General features: G+C 41.2%; 2 protein-coding genes across 2 annotated transcripts in view; one reads left to right on the plus strand and one right to left on the minus strand.

The window, feature by feature from the left end:
• Positions 1-10,675, plus strand: part of vat1 (vesicle amine transport 1) — a 29,591-nt gene extending 18,916 nt beyond the window's left edge. Inside the window, exons 3-6 of the mRNA XM_066641765.1 lie at positions 576-746; positions 2,095-2,184; positions 5,106-5,347; positions 8,161-10,675. Of these exons, the coding sequence (XP_066497862.1) occupies positions 576-746; positions 2,095-2,184; positions 5,106-5,347; positions 8,161-8,454 (797 nt within the window). The 3' untranslated portion in view covers positions 8,455-10,675. The remainder of the gene's footprint in view (positions 1-575; positions 747-2,094; positions 2,185-5,105; positions 5,348-8,160) is intronic.
• Positions 10,676-13,457: 2,782 nt separating this feature from the next.
• On the minus strand, positions 13,458-15,846 carry si:busm1-163l24.4 (uncharacterized protein LOC368754 homolog). Its single transcript, XM_066643050.1, has one exon. The coding sequence runs from the start codon at positions 15,844-15,846 to the stop codon at positions 15,028-15,030; it is 819 nt and encodes a 272-aa protein (XP_066499147.1). The 3' UTR covers positions 13,458-15,027.
• Positions 15,847-16,526: the final 680 nt, after the last annotated feature.

The raw sequence follows: 16,526 nt of genomic DNA on the forward strand, positions 1-16,526 counted from the left end.
ACCATGATGATACATTGATTACTGTTTTGAAAGGAGAAGATATTTACAATATTTGAGTTTCTTTGGTCACATTCATCCTGCTGGTTATTCACAAGACATTCTTTTAAAAATAAATAAATGGGTATACATGGAGCTGTAACAGTCTGACCTACCCCTTTTTTCCAAAAGGAATTGATACACCCTAAACCTAGGGGAAAATGGAGGGGGAAGGGCTGAGATGGGATTGGGCCTTGAGCGCTGGAAAAGAACCCCTGTCCCTTCTCTAAAAGACACTAATATTAGGCTTTGTTTTAAAGGATGTTTTCTCAGTGCAGACCTGTTTTACAGTTCAGACTAAAGATATAATCTGAATATGTTTAGAGCTCAAACAAGTTACTTGTTACCTTAATTTTGGCTAATTTGCAGATTCATAATATACACTTTATTTATTTTTAAATCAATTTTGTAATTTATGTCTTTTCCCTCGTTCTACCCTTTTCCTACCCGACTCTTTATAAAATTGATCATTCTCTCTCTCTCTCTCTCTCTCTCTCTCTCTCTCTCTCTCTCTCTCTCTCTCTCTCTCTCTCTCTCAGGTGGGGTGGGGATAGCTGCCACTCAGCTGTGTAAGACGGTGGATAATGTCTCTGTGTTTGGCACTGCCTCTGCATCCAAACATGAGGCCATCACCGAAGGAGGAGTCACACACGCCATTGACTACCGCACGAAGGACTACGTGGAGGAGGTCCGCAAGATCAGCCCCAAAGGTGAAAGCTAATCTACCAGTCAACAATAGCTCCCACGGTGAAAACGAGCCTATTATCTAACTTGACCCCAAAAAGCTGAATCAATACAAAACAACCAAAATAAACTCTTGTTAACTCTAGTTTGCTTTTTAACATGGAAGTGAAAACTGGCTAATTTTAGAATGGATCAGCACAAAAGAGGAAGGTAAATTTGATGGAATGAAGCTAATTTTGCATGTAACAACCTCAGAACATTCCAGTTACTGGAGTGAACACCAGCCTACAGACTTTGATCTTCCATAGTCTTTCTAGCCTGGATCACCCCAAGTATTTTTTATATGACGGTTTTCTGTTAAATTATACTTTTACGTATTTATATCCATATAAGATATATTTTACCTTAGTGGAACAGTGACCTTTTAAACTCAAATGTTTTGATATGAGCTGCCTTTTGAGTTCATTTCTGAACTTGAGGAAGTAATGAGTGTAGCTCTGTAAAGCATGTTTGCCTTGCTTGATTTCACCCAAATCACATTGGGTTTCCCCACTTAGATTAGACTGCTGGAATTATACAGAAAATAACTACTGCTAGCAGTATGACCTAGTTTGCCTAGAGTGGCAGAAACGAAAGTCTTTAGCAGGACATACAAGTGGCATTTTTGTAAAGATAATGTTCATTTATCACCAGGAGTAATACATTTCACCACTTGTATCACTTCCAGTCAAAATGGCCATTATTTTTCAGCTACAAAACGAGAGAGAATGTCTCACTAAAATACTGTACGATTTCTTATTTTATTGCTTAGTCTAAGTTGTCAATTTCAGTTGAATGGGTTTTTGGCTTTTTACTTTTAATGAAATATGAGTAACTTGTACATAGCAAACATCTCTTAAGAATGTTACTTGAGGCCAAAAATATTTAGGTGCTAAGTAACTCTGTCCTTGTTATAAATGTTGTGGATGCAGTAATATTTGTCTAATACTGTATTCTTTTTGCTTGAAAAGGATACAGCTGTGTTTTCATCTCAGGAAAAGTCTGTGTTGGTCTGGCTTTTGTGTGTTTTGCTGTTTGCATTTCGATAACTTATCTGGAGGGTTATTTTAACCTTGAAGTGTATCACTTCCATTCAGTTCCCTTCTTACTCTCTGTGTGTGTGTGGATGAAGACGAGTGACATATTAAGAATGTGTGTGTGTGTGCGCACTTAAGCCCACGTTGAATGACTCAGCTGACAGAATTGTATTGGTTTGTATGATCAAAAGAACTGGAGAGCTGTGAACTCCTTGTTTTTTCTGTTTAAAGAAACATTTTATGAAGAATATCAAACCGTTAGAAAAGTCACTAACGCTGGTCTCCTTCCATCTTTCAGGCTTGGATATAGTTCTGGATCCCCTGGGTGGTTCTGACACACACAAGGGTTACAACCTGTTGAAGCCAATGGGCAAACTTATCAGCTACGGTAAGTCAAGAGGGACAAACGGTGCCCACTTCAATCCACCATTCATAAGAGATCAGTGTTAAGCTAGGGTTGAAAACCAAATTAATTTATTGCTTTATGCTTGTGGTCGGGACCTATCCCACAGGCAACAAAGGGCTTCATTCAACAGCGCACTTCACTGAAACGGCTCATTGAAACTGACACTTTTACGTTAATGTGAAGAGAATGTAGGGCTCAGCTGATTGTGTAGGATCAGCATGCATGATCAACACTAGTGCGCAGAGACACACAAGTAAGCAAGCGTTGTGATTTCCCCAGTACTGAATAAGGTCAATACTCATGACAAGTTTACTAAACAACACAGTGCCCTTTAAACTCACTCACTCTCTGGCTCTCTCGCATTTTCCCATCCTCTTATTTTCTTGCTCTCTCATGTTCCATTCTGTGATTAAAAAAAAAAAGTAAATTCTTAGTTGTCAAGGTCATTCATATTCATTTTCTAATATGTCCCTTCTGACATATTAGTCAGTCTCTCTCTCTCTGCGCTTATCAGCATCATAGCAGTTCTGTTGAACAATGGGCCCTCTATCTGCCGCAGAACCCGGAATGTGTCCGAATGTAGCTGACTGGGTCTGGTCCAACACTCAGCCCAACTCAGAGTCTGCTTTGTGTGTGGGGTGCAGCAACGGGAGAAAAGAGATGGTGCAGCTTTGAGTGAGAGTGTATATTAGAAAGGAAAAAATGCTGGGTAGTGCACATTGTCCATGGATATTGGTAGTACACAGCCATATTGATTTGTAAGCTCCTTCGGTGTGTGGGCTTCATAGTCATTTGTCACCAAAGCGCATCGTATTTTCCAGCCGCATCTCAAATCTGACACCGTTGTAGCGCATTGGCTGAAGAAACCTCAAATGACGCGGCTCTTTTTAATTGAACAGAACACAGCACACCTCAAGACACACCTCTAAACTCAGAATTCTCAACTTCAGGGTCTCTCAACTGAGGGGAGGGGGCTAGATTTGATTGCCTGCTCCCTAAAGCCTTGTCCTTAGGCTCTACATGTGGCTATCTCATGGTGTAAGTGTGGAAACCACGTAAATATTTAATATGAGGGATGCATTTATATGATTAGGAATGGACATTGGGTTAAACACATGATAAGCCTGTAAAACGACCTTTTTATTGTTCTTTTTATTCACTCTGCTGCCCTGAAGGTTTGTTTACATGCCCTCCTTCAGGATTAATATATTATTAATAAGAATAGTAGTGGAAATGTGGAGAGAGAGAGAAAGGGGCAGATGGAGAGAAGTGTGTGTGATAGACATGGGAACAGAAATTTGAGGGAATGTGAGAAAGTGGGGGGCACGGGGGGTCAAAGAGTGCAGTGTTGAGAAATAGAGGGAGGAAAGAGGCATGTAGGGGGTCACTAAATGAAGAGGAATCACCAGTGGAACCACTGATACAATGGCTCACCAGCCCGTCAATGCACCACACAAACACAAGCTCTCATTCAAGCACACTTCGAGAACACACTGAGAATTCAGACATAAATTCCTCCAGTAATACGCTCACCCACAAAAAACACAGAGCAAACAGTGGTGCTATTCATTACACTAATCTACCCCTAAATTTAAGTGCAAAAGTGACACGCTTCTTGAGGAAAACAAACAGTGACACACACATCAGACTTCTGTCTCTGCTGCAGTTTTCTGTCATTTGTGAATGCTTCGAGTAATCTCTTCTTCTTCTTAGAGCTGATCAAAATGTAGTGTTAGTAAATTCAAGAAGAACAGATTTTCAGCTTTTTAGCATAATCAAAGCAAGCTGGGTTGAACTGTAATTTTGTAATGAAAATACACATCTGAAAAGGAACTTGTGGTGCAGTTAATGTGTGTATGCCTTCTCTAAAACCTGCCCCAGTGTCCTCTAGCTCATGCTGTTTTAACCTCAAGAGAACAATCAATAAAACAAGCAAAACAATCTAGCTAGCACAATACTATGGTTGGCTAACTGCACTGTGTTTCCTTTGTAAGAGCAAATGTTTATTTCTTTCAAGCTTCACTTACTCACTTGTTACACAGGCTTGTTCATTGCTCAGTGTCGTCCACACTATGGACCCTAACTTTGATAAAAATGTGCTCTGTTAGTTACTGGTTAAATTAGGTCACATTTATCTCAAGATTAATACCCAGACCTGCCCATTACAAACATGAACCTACAGATGGAACTGCTCTTGTTTATTCCTTCAAGACCAGCAGGGTTAGAAATACACAATATTTTACCACTATTTTTTGACGGTAATACATGTTTGATGGCTTTCAAAAATGTATATGTAGAGGCCATTGTTTGAACTACTTCAGCACTTCTCACACACTCTTGCTTTGATATTGTTCCTCTCTTCCTCCAGTCTATTCCACAGTTTGATAACTATATTACATTTATTAGCTAAACTGTTGTCAGCAGTGAGATTACAGGGTCAGCTGGGTTCTGAATTCTGGGCTGGTCATTTCAGTATTTCAACTTTAATAGCTTCAAGCGAGTGCTAGGACAGATCGCAATGTATTATATACAAGTTCTACTCCATCCACACGCTCCTCAGCAAGGATTAGTGGCTACTATTCATTGACGTCACAAACGCAGGGATGGAATAGCACATTTTAATTCTCATGAACTTGGTCAGAAGCCATGAATTTTTGGAATTTTGTGTTGTAAGGTGCTGCCTAGAGTGGTGCAAACAGTGGTATGAATAGGCCAGTCTAACATGAATGTGTGGGTGGTTACCCTCCCCTTTAAAATGCAAATAATAATTTTACAAGATAAACTCAAACCTTATCGCAACAAATCATCGAGGAGAACTCTAAGTTGCAAAATTACAGCACAGTATAGATTGACAGTCATGTTGATAGATATGATTTCATACAGCTCTGATTTGGCTTCCACAGGTGCAGCCAACATGTTGTCGGGCCAGAAGAAGAATCTGTTTGCTGTGGCTAAGACCTGGTATCAGCAGTTCTCCGTTCACACGCTGAGTCTGATCCAGGGTAACCGCTCAGTGTGTGGTTTTCACCTGGGCTACCTGGATGCAGAAACCGAGCTCCTCACACAGGCCATGACGGCAGTTCTGGACCTCTACCAGCAGGGCAAAGTCAAACCCCGCATAGACTCCACCTACCACCTTGAACAGGTTTGTGCATTGGAGAGATTTGACATTTTAATATATTGTTGTTGCAATGTAAAAGACATATACATTGGCTTCCATTGAATGTTAGGTTTTTTTCCCCCCTCTCATATGAAGTTACTCTTTTGGAGATAAATGTTTTTTCAGATGACTTGGTGGTCATGAATATGAATTAGTTCATATTTAGATGCCACAAATTTGCATAATGTAGAATTTTAAGGACACTGGTTGTAATCCCCTTTAGTGTTATCATTGTTATGGTGTAATAAACTACACCTTTATCCCTGTATATTAAAGATACTATTAGTACTTATGGAACATGTGTGTCATAATATTTATACAGCTATAAAACACCTGTTTATAGCATTGTAGCTCTCTAAATTGCAGAGTGAAAAATAGCAGACTGGATTGTGTCTTTAAAAAAGGAGCATTCTGGATTAAAATGTTTGGTTGATTTATATTTAGGTTGTCTGACAATTTACAGCCTTTTAAATGGCAGTTCTTATTTGATAATTTTGTCCATTCCAAACCTCAGAAACATAGATGTTATAAAATGATGTAAAATTAGAAAGAAAACCTATGAAGTGTATTACACTAACATATTAAAGCTTGTGTGAAATACTGAGGTCAAGTTCCTGTTGACATGATACAGCACCTAGTGCAGATTTGTTTGTGCATACATGGATCTGTCTGCTATGTAAAGACCTTTTTATACTCCCCGTTCATCTATTGATTTCTTTCTTTCACCCCTACTTTGATTAAAATTTGCTCCTCTCGCGCATCCTGCCTCTCATACTTCATCACTCTCTCATCCTCTGTCCTTTCAGTGTGTTCTTTCTACTCTCCTGTTGCTATGGAGACCTCTGTTTGGTGAAGAGATGGTCAAAATGAGCTGGCGTTTAAGTTGAGGTTGTAATGAAGCTAGGTGATATTCAGTGATGCGGAATACACAATGTCTGAAAATGTATTATAGGATCTGGCATTTAAAATTATTCATTTACGTGAGGACAGACTGAAAAATGTGTTCTAAATATTAGAGCTCATTTAAAATGTTAACATATGTAACAACATTTACACATTAACAAATGACCCTCCTACCGTACTTCAGGGTGAGACTGCAATCAAAACACACAATGCATAAAGAGAGTAAAATAAATAAATGTTATTGATTGTGACACAAATATATAATATATGACCAACATTTGGCCAAAGTTTAATTTTGGTAAGCTGCATTGCATGAAAAGTAGTACTATTTATTGTGGTTGTTGCAAATATTAATTTAAAATATAGTAAAATGTGTGCTTTTATTTCCCCCATTATATTTAGTTGCCAATTCATAGCATCTTTAAATAGAGGCAGATAAAAAGGCTTCTCTCTCTCTCACTAGTAGTTGTCAGTGTAAGGGTCAGGCTTTTCTTCTGTTGCTAGGAGATGTCTCTTTGTTGCCATGGTGTTGGTTGCTAGGTGGTGGTGTGTGGGAGAGGTAGATGGCTGGAGGAGGGGAGAATGGAGAAAAGAAATAGACAGAATGGGAGTAGGTGATGACTTGCTTGAGATGACGTGCTGGAACGCCCTCTGCATGTAGGGGAGTCACGATCTGTCAGATTTGAGACCAAAAGAGGATACTGCTTAAAATGAGGGTGTGTCTTATTTTAAAGCAGAGGTTCCCAAACTTTTTCCTCAGAAACTCAGAAAAACTAGGAGTGCTCTATCATGCTTCATTCGTGCCCTGAACTAGTAGAGCACAATGCCCACTTTAGGAGCACATGGTGTTAATGTTTCCTTTTTAATAATTTTGTGGGATTAGTAACAATACAACACAGGAGGTCCTCGGGTTACGTCAGTCCCGAGTTACGATGTTTCGTGGTTACGACACATCCCATTTACTGTATAAAGCCTTGTTTCGACTTAAGTGGTGTTGAGTTGTAAACGTCATAAAGCGAACTTCGTGTTTGGTGTGCGTGGCGCGGCGGAAGAATACACGGTTACGCGGCTCGGGACCAAGGAGGATAGGTGTTAGGATAAGTGCTTACAATGTGTTATTTACGTATAGTATGTACATATGTTCCGAGTTACACCGAAAATCGGTTTACGACGCGACGTAGGAACGGATCAACATCGTAAGTCCAGGACTCCCTGTAGTTTGAGACATTAGAATGGCACAAGTGTTTTGCCTGATTTGAGACTGACTATTATTTTTATCAGTGAAAATTGCACATTGACAGAATAAAATAATTAATAATACGTTTAATTTATATAGCACTTTTCAAAACCCAGAGAGCTTAAAACAATAATGCACTGTACAAAGAACATCAAAAGACATAGCAATACAAATGGTACAAACAACAAATAAATAAATAAATAAATAATAAAAATAAATTAATTTCAGTTAGTTACATTCTGTTTAGTGGAAATGCTTAGGTTAATAACAAACAAATATATTCCATTAGCTGACAGTATTTGTGAATAGAGCCTGTGTGTGTGTGTGCGCAGTCTGAATGCTCTGTATGCTTAAACTGTAGCAATAATTATCCCCACTCCTCATGTAAAACTGACCCTGTCCAAACAGGGCTTTAATTTTCTCTTCATCTCTTGTTTTACCTTGTAATTTTAAAAGCTCCCTGTTCAATAAATGTGAGTCGTGCCTGTTTGTGTCATGTGGTCTAGTATTAGATCAGCCTGACAGCTTGTTAGTTATTCTTACCCCAGCAGATGGATCTTCAAGCTGCTCTATTTTCTCTCTCCCTGGGTTTCATGTTTTCTGTCGTCTCTGTCTCTATTTTACCCTCCATCTCTCATGCTCTTTCTGCTCTGTGCAGGTCGGTGATGCCATGCGCAGGATGCAGGAGAGGAACAACATCGGCAAAATCATCCTCACCACGGAGCCCATGAAGGAGGAGCCCAAGAAGGAGGAGGCCAAGAAAGATGAGAAAGAGAAGAAAGATGACAAGAAGAAGGATGATAAGAAAAAGGAAGATAAGAAGAAGGAAGAGGCCAAGAAGGAAGAGAAGAAAGATGAGAAGAAGAAAGAGGAAGCCAAGAAGGAGGACAAGAAAGCGGAAGAGAAGAAAGTGGAAGAAAAGAAAGAGGAGCCCAAGAAGGAGGAGAATTGAGCAAGGAAGGCGGCTAGGCAGAAAATTGGTGGCTGTGAATTGTGTTTGTGTAGGGAGCAGGGGATAATTTGAGTCTGTGTGTGTGTGTGTGAGTGAATGTGTGTGCGCACGTGTGTTTGTGTTATGGGGTGGTGGGGTTTACAGTGTAGTCCGGCTCTCAGCTCAACCCCAGGCAATTACTCTGGCCTTAGATCAACATCTCACACCTGAAGCTGCAATCAGTTAACCAGCCTTACATAGTATCCTTAGCACTTGAATGCTGCTTAACTCTTACTCTTAACTTACACACCCATTCTCTCACACGTAACATACCCGAGACGTACCACTTAAGCCACAGTATGTCCATGTTATGCATTGTACTATTTCTGATAGGCACAGTAGCATCCTTCCCTGTGCTGTTACTAATCTGTGACTGCATGCCTTTGAGGTGTGTTATATCAGTATTATAAAGCCACATATATCACTAGACATTGATTGGATCTCTCTACACCCAACACCCCAAAATTTTGCCACCCTACTAACAGCTCTAGTATATATTTGTGTCAATACACCTTATTGCTATTGTATACTATGTAATTATTCTTTGTCTATGTAGATTTTTTATTTCTAACCCATCACTACTCCATTTCAAGTTTGAGCAGTTGTTAAAGATACCAGCTAAGGTTTATGGGTAAAGGCCTGGGTTCAGCAGGAGTGCTGTTGCCATGACTACAAGGTCCCCCAACCCCATCCTTTCTTATCCCCTGACCTGTCTCCTTTCTGACCTGGAATGTTCAGTTCTAATCTGTCCCTACCTGTTCTCACTATACTCATATCTCTCTTATCCCATTGGACCAGACTCACTGACTGACAGATCGATCACTGAGCCCCGCCCACATAAGTTACTGTGACAAGGAGGAGTCACTGATTCTGTCTTTGAAAGATAGCAGTTGTATGCATGCAGGCACACCACCAATTAGTGCAGTTAGTGAAGTGAACCATGCCACGTCTCTGCTTGACCTGATGCACAATGGCAGCCCCTCCTCAGATGCAGGTAATCCTCGAAATATCTGCTTTTTTCCCCCTGAAAAAGTGATAATGGACATTCCATACGTTATTCTGTTTACAGCACTATGCAGTTGTGGACCAGCAAAAAGATACAGACTGTTAAATGGAAAACACATTTTTAAAACACTCAAGCAAAAAAAGCTAATGTTTTGGAGCAGACCTGTGCTTCTAATACACTAGAATCCAGGAGTAGATTACCTAGAAGCCGCTGAAACTCTGTTTTATCACTGTAAGACCGATACAAATACTCACTCTCTCTCTCTGTGTGTAAAGATTAAGTAATATTTCTGTCATTAAACACAGCAGCCTGCCAGAGTTTTAATGGAAGCTAGCTGCCTAGCAGAAGCTAGCATCTCTCTCTCTCCACACAAACACACATACATTCTCAGGTTATTGTGTTAGAGGTAGTATGCTGAAACAGTTGGATTGTCAGCTAAAGATGTGAATGCATTTTCATTCCAGAGGCCTCCTCCAGGATTCCACATTATCTGCAGCATTCCTGCTCCAGTCCTTATGACCGCTGACCTTGCGCTCTAGCTAACTTGCAGCATGTTAGCCTGTTTCTCATGTATTTGCTGTTTTAGAGTCTGTCTGTCTTCCTCACGCTCTCTGGTTCTCTCTTTTTTTTTTACTGTCACTGGTTGGCATAGCAACAGGCGTTTGACCAGAAAGATTACGCCACCCCCCGCCTCCCCCCCAAAACACCACACACAAGCCTGTGGTTAGTCTTTGGAGAGTGCTCACATCTGTTGATTTCTGGCTCGCTTTAACATTTACATTATTTCCATTAGTGGCATAGTTGCTTCATTCAGAATGCTGTGTCAGAAGGGTGTGACCCCTCCCTGCTCTGAAACCTATCAATCAAAGACAATGACTCCTCCCTCAGCTCATTTCAGAATGTAGTGCTCTGCTGCCCCTAGTGGCAATATTGAACCCTTACAGTGATTTATAACTCGAGTATTCGAGATGTTTTCCAGCCTCATTCAGTGAGTCTGGTTTTTGTCTGATGTGAATGAATCGCCTTTTTTTTCTATCTCCCAACCGTTTTTTTCTTATTTTTTGACAGAATCAAACCTGGTTGTATGCATTTGTGTGTCTGTGTGTGTGAGAGGGGATGTGTCTGTCCTCAGGTCAGTTTGTCAGATTTAAATAAACACGTGTTTTTCTGTCTCTACCTCCCTTATGCTATGAGCTAGCATGTCCCGTCCCTTTCTTTTTCTCCACAATTCTCTCTAACTCTTAAGCGTCCTCTCTTCCTCCCTCCTCTTTGTCTCTCTCTGATAAATGACCTGTGTTGGTTTGGTATTATTTGCACTCTGCTTGTGGATATTAATGCACTTATAGGGATGGCAGTCCCACTCCCAGGACACCGTTCCTCAGGTGTCCCCTCCAGCTTTCTCACAGCAGGTCACCACTAGCATGCACACACTCCCTCCAGCTTCACTATTGTTTTGCACACAAGTACACACATGTATACAAAAAGCTACTTGTTCTTTGTGGTGGGAGGCCTAGGTTGTTCCTAGGCACAGGCACATGTATATACACAGTCAACAGTAATTCATCTCAGTCAGTCTGTAACGTAGAAATCGCATTAGCACCCCAGCCGTCGCACCAGGGAGCCAAGCTCCTATCGTCATCATCATCATATATAAGGAGGAGGTACCCCAGAATACACCTGGAAGGGCGTGGCACTGCCATCCTTTTCTAAAGAGTGACAGTGTTCTGACACAAGACCCGGAACTGGAATCCATTTTGGGTTTGGTTTCAGATGTCGGTTTTTAAGTTTCTGGTTACTTGTGTTCCTCTGGTTCTCTCCCTGTGTTCTTGTGAAAGGTGCTTTGGTTCTGGAGCACCATGTGACCCCTCCCGACTAACACTAAAGTGAAGGGTGTCCGTCCTCATTATCTTTACCTTATTTTCATTTTTTTTTTTCATTATTGTTTTGTTGTTCGTTGTTGTGTAGGCTTAATATTTTATTTCAGTGTTTTCAAGGGTTTCAGTTGAAAAAGGCATTTTCCTGCAGTTATATAGAGGAGTGACTTTATGTTGATCCTGATGAAGTGTGCCAAACTGTTTGAGGCTCAGGCCTTCACTAAAGCTATGCTTACTCTACTGAAAGAGAAGGAAAGAGAAAATAACTCTTCTCTGGTTATGACCAGTGAGAGGGGGAAATAAGAGAGTTCTGAGGCTGATGTCGTACCTGTCGTGTGTGGTTGACCGTGCCCCTGAAATTTATTGGTGCTTAATGACTTTTTCCGGCTTTTTCGCTAACGTTCCAATCCATGAAAACCATGTCTAGTTCTCACTGTGGCGATCGTTAACGAACACCGGAATACCTCCCTGTGCATGAACGTACTCCATCTATCGAAACCCGCAACCCAAAAATCCTGCCACTCTCTCCGGCACACCAGCTCCACTCCGAAGGGCTGATGTCTCGTACCCTGTGTGATTATGGCACCAGATCAGTTCGGTCATGTTTACAGCATTCCCACAGTGCGTGTAGAACGCTTCACATATCAGACACCGTCGCACCAAATGACCGTAGACTATAACCTGCCGTGATGATACAGCAGAAAGTACACGTCTTTGCTGAGCAACTTTTGAAAAAAGACACACAAAATCACTTCGTGGGAGTCGTTTAACGGTGTCTTGTTCCGTCACAAGTGACTACACTCTTGACCCCTTGAACATTCCGGTTCTAGATCCCAGATTTAGTCCCAACTCTTGTCATTCGCTGACGTGATCCATCAGAGTTTATTTTTCAACTGATTCCAGTTGACATCAGAGCTGTAGATTCTGCATTATCCCCTCTGCTTCATCTTAGTTTTGTCTGGCTGTGCAGAGAAAAAGAAAAAAAGTAAAACAAAAATGTCATTATGGAGTTGACTCGGAAATCATGCTGAACCCACTCCCAGCCGTAACATCTGGGCTTACAAGTGCATGCATTCAGTGGCATGAGGTTTATACATTAGTCATTTCTTTTTTTTTGCATTTCATACGCCTTCCCCCCTCTTCTCTGGGTTTGGAGTCAGCAGGGGCCCAAGATGAGCTCAGTTGCAGGTGCGAGCGTCTCTCGTGGAGCCAGAAAAACCCACAGCGAGATTCAGCTGGAACCCATGCGCTTCCTCTCTACGTTCCACAGCCCAATAACTTTCCCAGAACAGGAAACTCCCTGCAGGACAGAGTGCAGGTTTTCAGAGCCAGGCATGTTGCTCTAATTTCTGTTCATCTGATACCAAACAGCTTGTCTATGCAAACAGACAAGTGAATGATTATCTGACACATGACAAATCGTATAGAAATCTGATAATCATCACTAACCCCACTGTGAGGTTCTTAACGTAAAACGTGGTCCATGAAACGCGAGCTTTCAGTAGCTATTTTTAATTAAGCTAACAAACGTATCCAGCCAATGCTTCCCTATCTTCATCCATTTAACTTTAGTGCCCCTTGAAGAGGCTCTTTGATTGACGTTCACGTCAGTCAACTCTGATTCCATACTGTAGCTGCAGTTTAAAAAAACCCACAATCACTCTACTCTTAGTAAAGCCCCTCCCCTCCACACATGTCAGAGAAGAGCGACAAGTTGTTCTTTCTGTTTCTCTTTTCTTCGAGCCCCCTCCACATCAGTGCTCTCTCCATTCTATTCGAAACCCTCTGAAGTGCCGCTGCTTCTGTGCTTGACTCTGGGTTGGATCACGTGTGGCTCTCACTCGTGGTCGTGAGGACCGTAGAGCTCGTAACGCTTCTGTGTGTGATGTTACCATTATGCCTTACATGTTTTCCAGGACTAATAAAAGAGCATAACAAAAAAAAATAAATAAATACTGCGTGTGTGTCATTCTCTGAACTTAAGCTGTAAAACACAGTATTGGTTGTATATTTTGGGCATGGAAATAATAGGGACGGGGGCTATGGGGAAAAAAAATCACAACAATAAGTGTTTTATCATATTTGTCGATAATTTGGAACAACCAATAAAAGATCAGCTAAGTCATATAACAGGCAATCATTATTAAGCCTTTTTAGACAGGCTATGTAATGTTTAAAGTGTATGGCTAAGTACGTGAGTTTAAAAGATACAATTCTATGAAAATAACACAACCTTGACAAAGAAATAAACAATTCCACTTTATTTGGTGCCCATTAAATGCTCTACTGTTCATTTGCATAAAGTATCCGGGTTGAGAAAAAGGTATGGCCTAAATAAATTGAGTTAAACGCTAACACCATAAGGGGAAATGAAATGTTTCACAATCAATAAAACATGTCGATATTCAGAAATGTATGTTGTGAGATTGTCAGAATAATATTTGATTGGACTCCCCTAGCTAATTGACCAGGGGTCCTGGGAGGCACAGCAGTGAAACTGGTATAGTGCTGGTACGAGTGGATCAGGCACAGCAATGCTGCAGGAGTTTTTAAACCCTCTTTTCACTCACTGTTGTTAGACACGCCTACCTCCATGGTCCACTTTGTAGATGGAAAATCGGGGACAATAGCTCGTCTGTGTTGCTCATCCTCTAGTATTTCAGAGGACACAGGGCACTGTTGGCTGGGTGTTTTTGGTTGGTGGACAATTCTCAGTCCAGCAGTGACACTGAGGGTTGTAAACACTCCAGGATCACTGCTGTGTCTGATCCACTAGTGCCATCACAACACACACTAACACCACCACGTCAGTGTCATGTAAACATGATATTGCTGGCTTTATTTAAAATGGAAAAATATATTTAAAAAAAAAGTTCTCATTTTCAACATTATAAATATAAAAAGGATAATGGACTGTACATAAATAAAGGTCTTCATTTGTTTCAGAGACCAATGCACAAATTGGAAAATCCTCCAAAATGTTGTCACTGTGTTATCAGACCCTGCGGTGTAAAATATTTAAAAATATGTTTTGCTTTATTTTATAAAGCATTTTTTGAACATTTTTGTGATTAACGGACCAATAGACGTGATCTAAATGTCCCCTCTGGTCATCCATTAAGCCTCTAAAATATGGCTTAGATGTCACTATGCCTTTGTATTCATTCTGTATTTGTGCATCTATGAAAATACAGTTGGTCCCTAATGCCACTCACCCATTTGATGTGATTTGTTAGGTGGTCCCTGTCTGTTTTAATTTAACCCCTTTTTAAACCATTTAGCTGTAGTTTTAAAGTGAAAATGCCTTGGCACCATTCTATTGTGTAAAATCTCTACATTGTCATTTTAACAAGGTTTTAAAAACATGATAAAGTTACTACTTTGGGGAACATAACAATACAAAAAAATCAAAATAATATCAGTAGATGTATGACTTCTAGTTCAGCGGATGAAGTTGACTTACATTTCACATCTAATGCTGTAGTCGTCAAGTGAAGTACACCACATGCTCAAATGTGTGTAGGCTCATGTGCAGCTGCCTATTCTTAAAGCAATGCTTTTATGTGAAATGTGTAAAGGAAATCTCTCAGAAGAGACGTGTACAAATGTTTGGACAAAGTTCTTCACTAATATATCAACCTCTATGTGGTCAGCCTAGTGTCCACTTTGGTGGTGCCTGCTACTCCGGTGCCAGCCTCCATGTCTGCCAGCCCCTGTATGCACTCCTCCTTCAGCGTGCCCATGACTTTGATGGTGACCTGTGGGGTGCCCTCCACTTCTTGAATGCAGGCTCTTTCTGTGCCCAGTACCATGTCCACTTCTATGCCTCCTGTGTTTGTGTTTCCTTTTCTCATGTGACCTGTGACCATGCCTGTGGTGTCTTTCTCTTGTATTCTCATGAGAGGTTTGGTCCACTTGTCTTTCTGTATTACTGGCTCCCACTGAAACGGCATCGTGACCTCTGTGACGTTCCTCCCAACACAGAGAGCAGATCAACTGCTGGTCACTTCGACAGTAGACATCTAGAGGCATGTTGTGTTGAAGACAGATGTTCTTTGGGGGTTCTCCGCCCACTACGATCACGGTGTGTTTTGCTCTTAGGTTTGTACTGTGAGGCTCACAACAGGAGTAACCGTGAGAGCATGGTTTACTAGTCTGGGCTTTTTCTTCTTTGCATCCACTGCACTTGCCATGTTTACAGTTTCCTGGTGAGGGATCTCGTAGCTTTGCCTTCTGGAAGCGCTCCACCACCTCAGCGAACATGGTGTTTTTGTTGAGGGCAGGTCTTTGTTTGAAGACCTCCCTGCACTCAGGGCAGCTGTAGGTCTGTGTGTGTTCTCGCTCATTCCAGTAATCCTTTATACATGCCATGCAGTAGTTGTGTCCACAAGGAATTGTGACCGGGCTCTCCAGTGGGTCCAGGCAGATGGGGCAGTTGAAAGGCTCTTGGTCCTCCAGAGCTACCTCTGCCATTCTGCCGTTAAGTCTCTGCTTTCACACTTCACAAAGCCGGTATAAGTTCGTCCAGCGATGAGCAGAAGAAGCTTCCTGGTTGTATCTTGGTGTTTTGCATGTGTGTGTGTGAGAGAGAGAAAATAAAGGCTCACACAGTGACCATGCGAAGAGGTGTGGTTCAGTTGTGGGGCCTGTTTTACAGGTTTGTGAAATGTGTGTAAACTACTGAAGCACACTTCAGAGCAAACAAAAGAATCAGTTAATGGACATATTGTGATATTTACCTTGATTTTGGATGGGAGAAACTTTTCAGAAGGATTTATTCAATCAGTGGCTCAAACTTGATAAAGAAGAATACTACAATCGATGGCCCAAAGTTTCTGGAGACCTACTCATCCCACATTCCTTGTAAAAAGTATAAATATTATACATATCTTCCTGCGGTAAGCGCTAAAACTCGTCTCAGACAGTTAACCACTCAATAGCCCAGTGCTTGGGGCCTAAAGTTTTGGCAATTGAGACCAGAAGGTCACCAGTTATGTTCCTTGAACCAGCAGGAAGAAAAATGGGGGCAGGAATGAAGGAAGAGTGTTCAATTCTCCCTCAGCATCCACAGCTGATGTTTCTTTGAACAAGGCACCTGACCTCAAACTATTTCCTTAAACTAATTCACTCCTTAGGAGCATCTTCAAATGTTT

This window comes from Hoplias malabaricus, chromosome 13 (genome assembly GCF_029633855.1).
Source record: "Hoplias malabaricus isolate fHopMal1 chromosome 13, fHopMal1.hap1, whole genome shotgun sequence".
Lineage (NCBI taxonomy): Eukaryota > Metazoa > Chordata > Actinopteri > Characiformes > Erythrinidae > Hoplias > Hoplias malabaricus.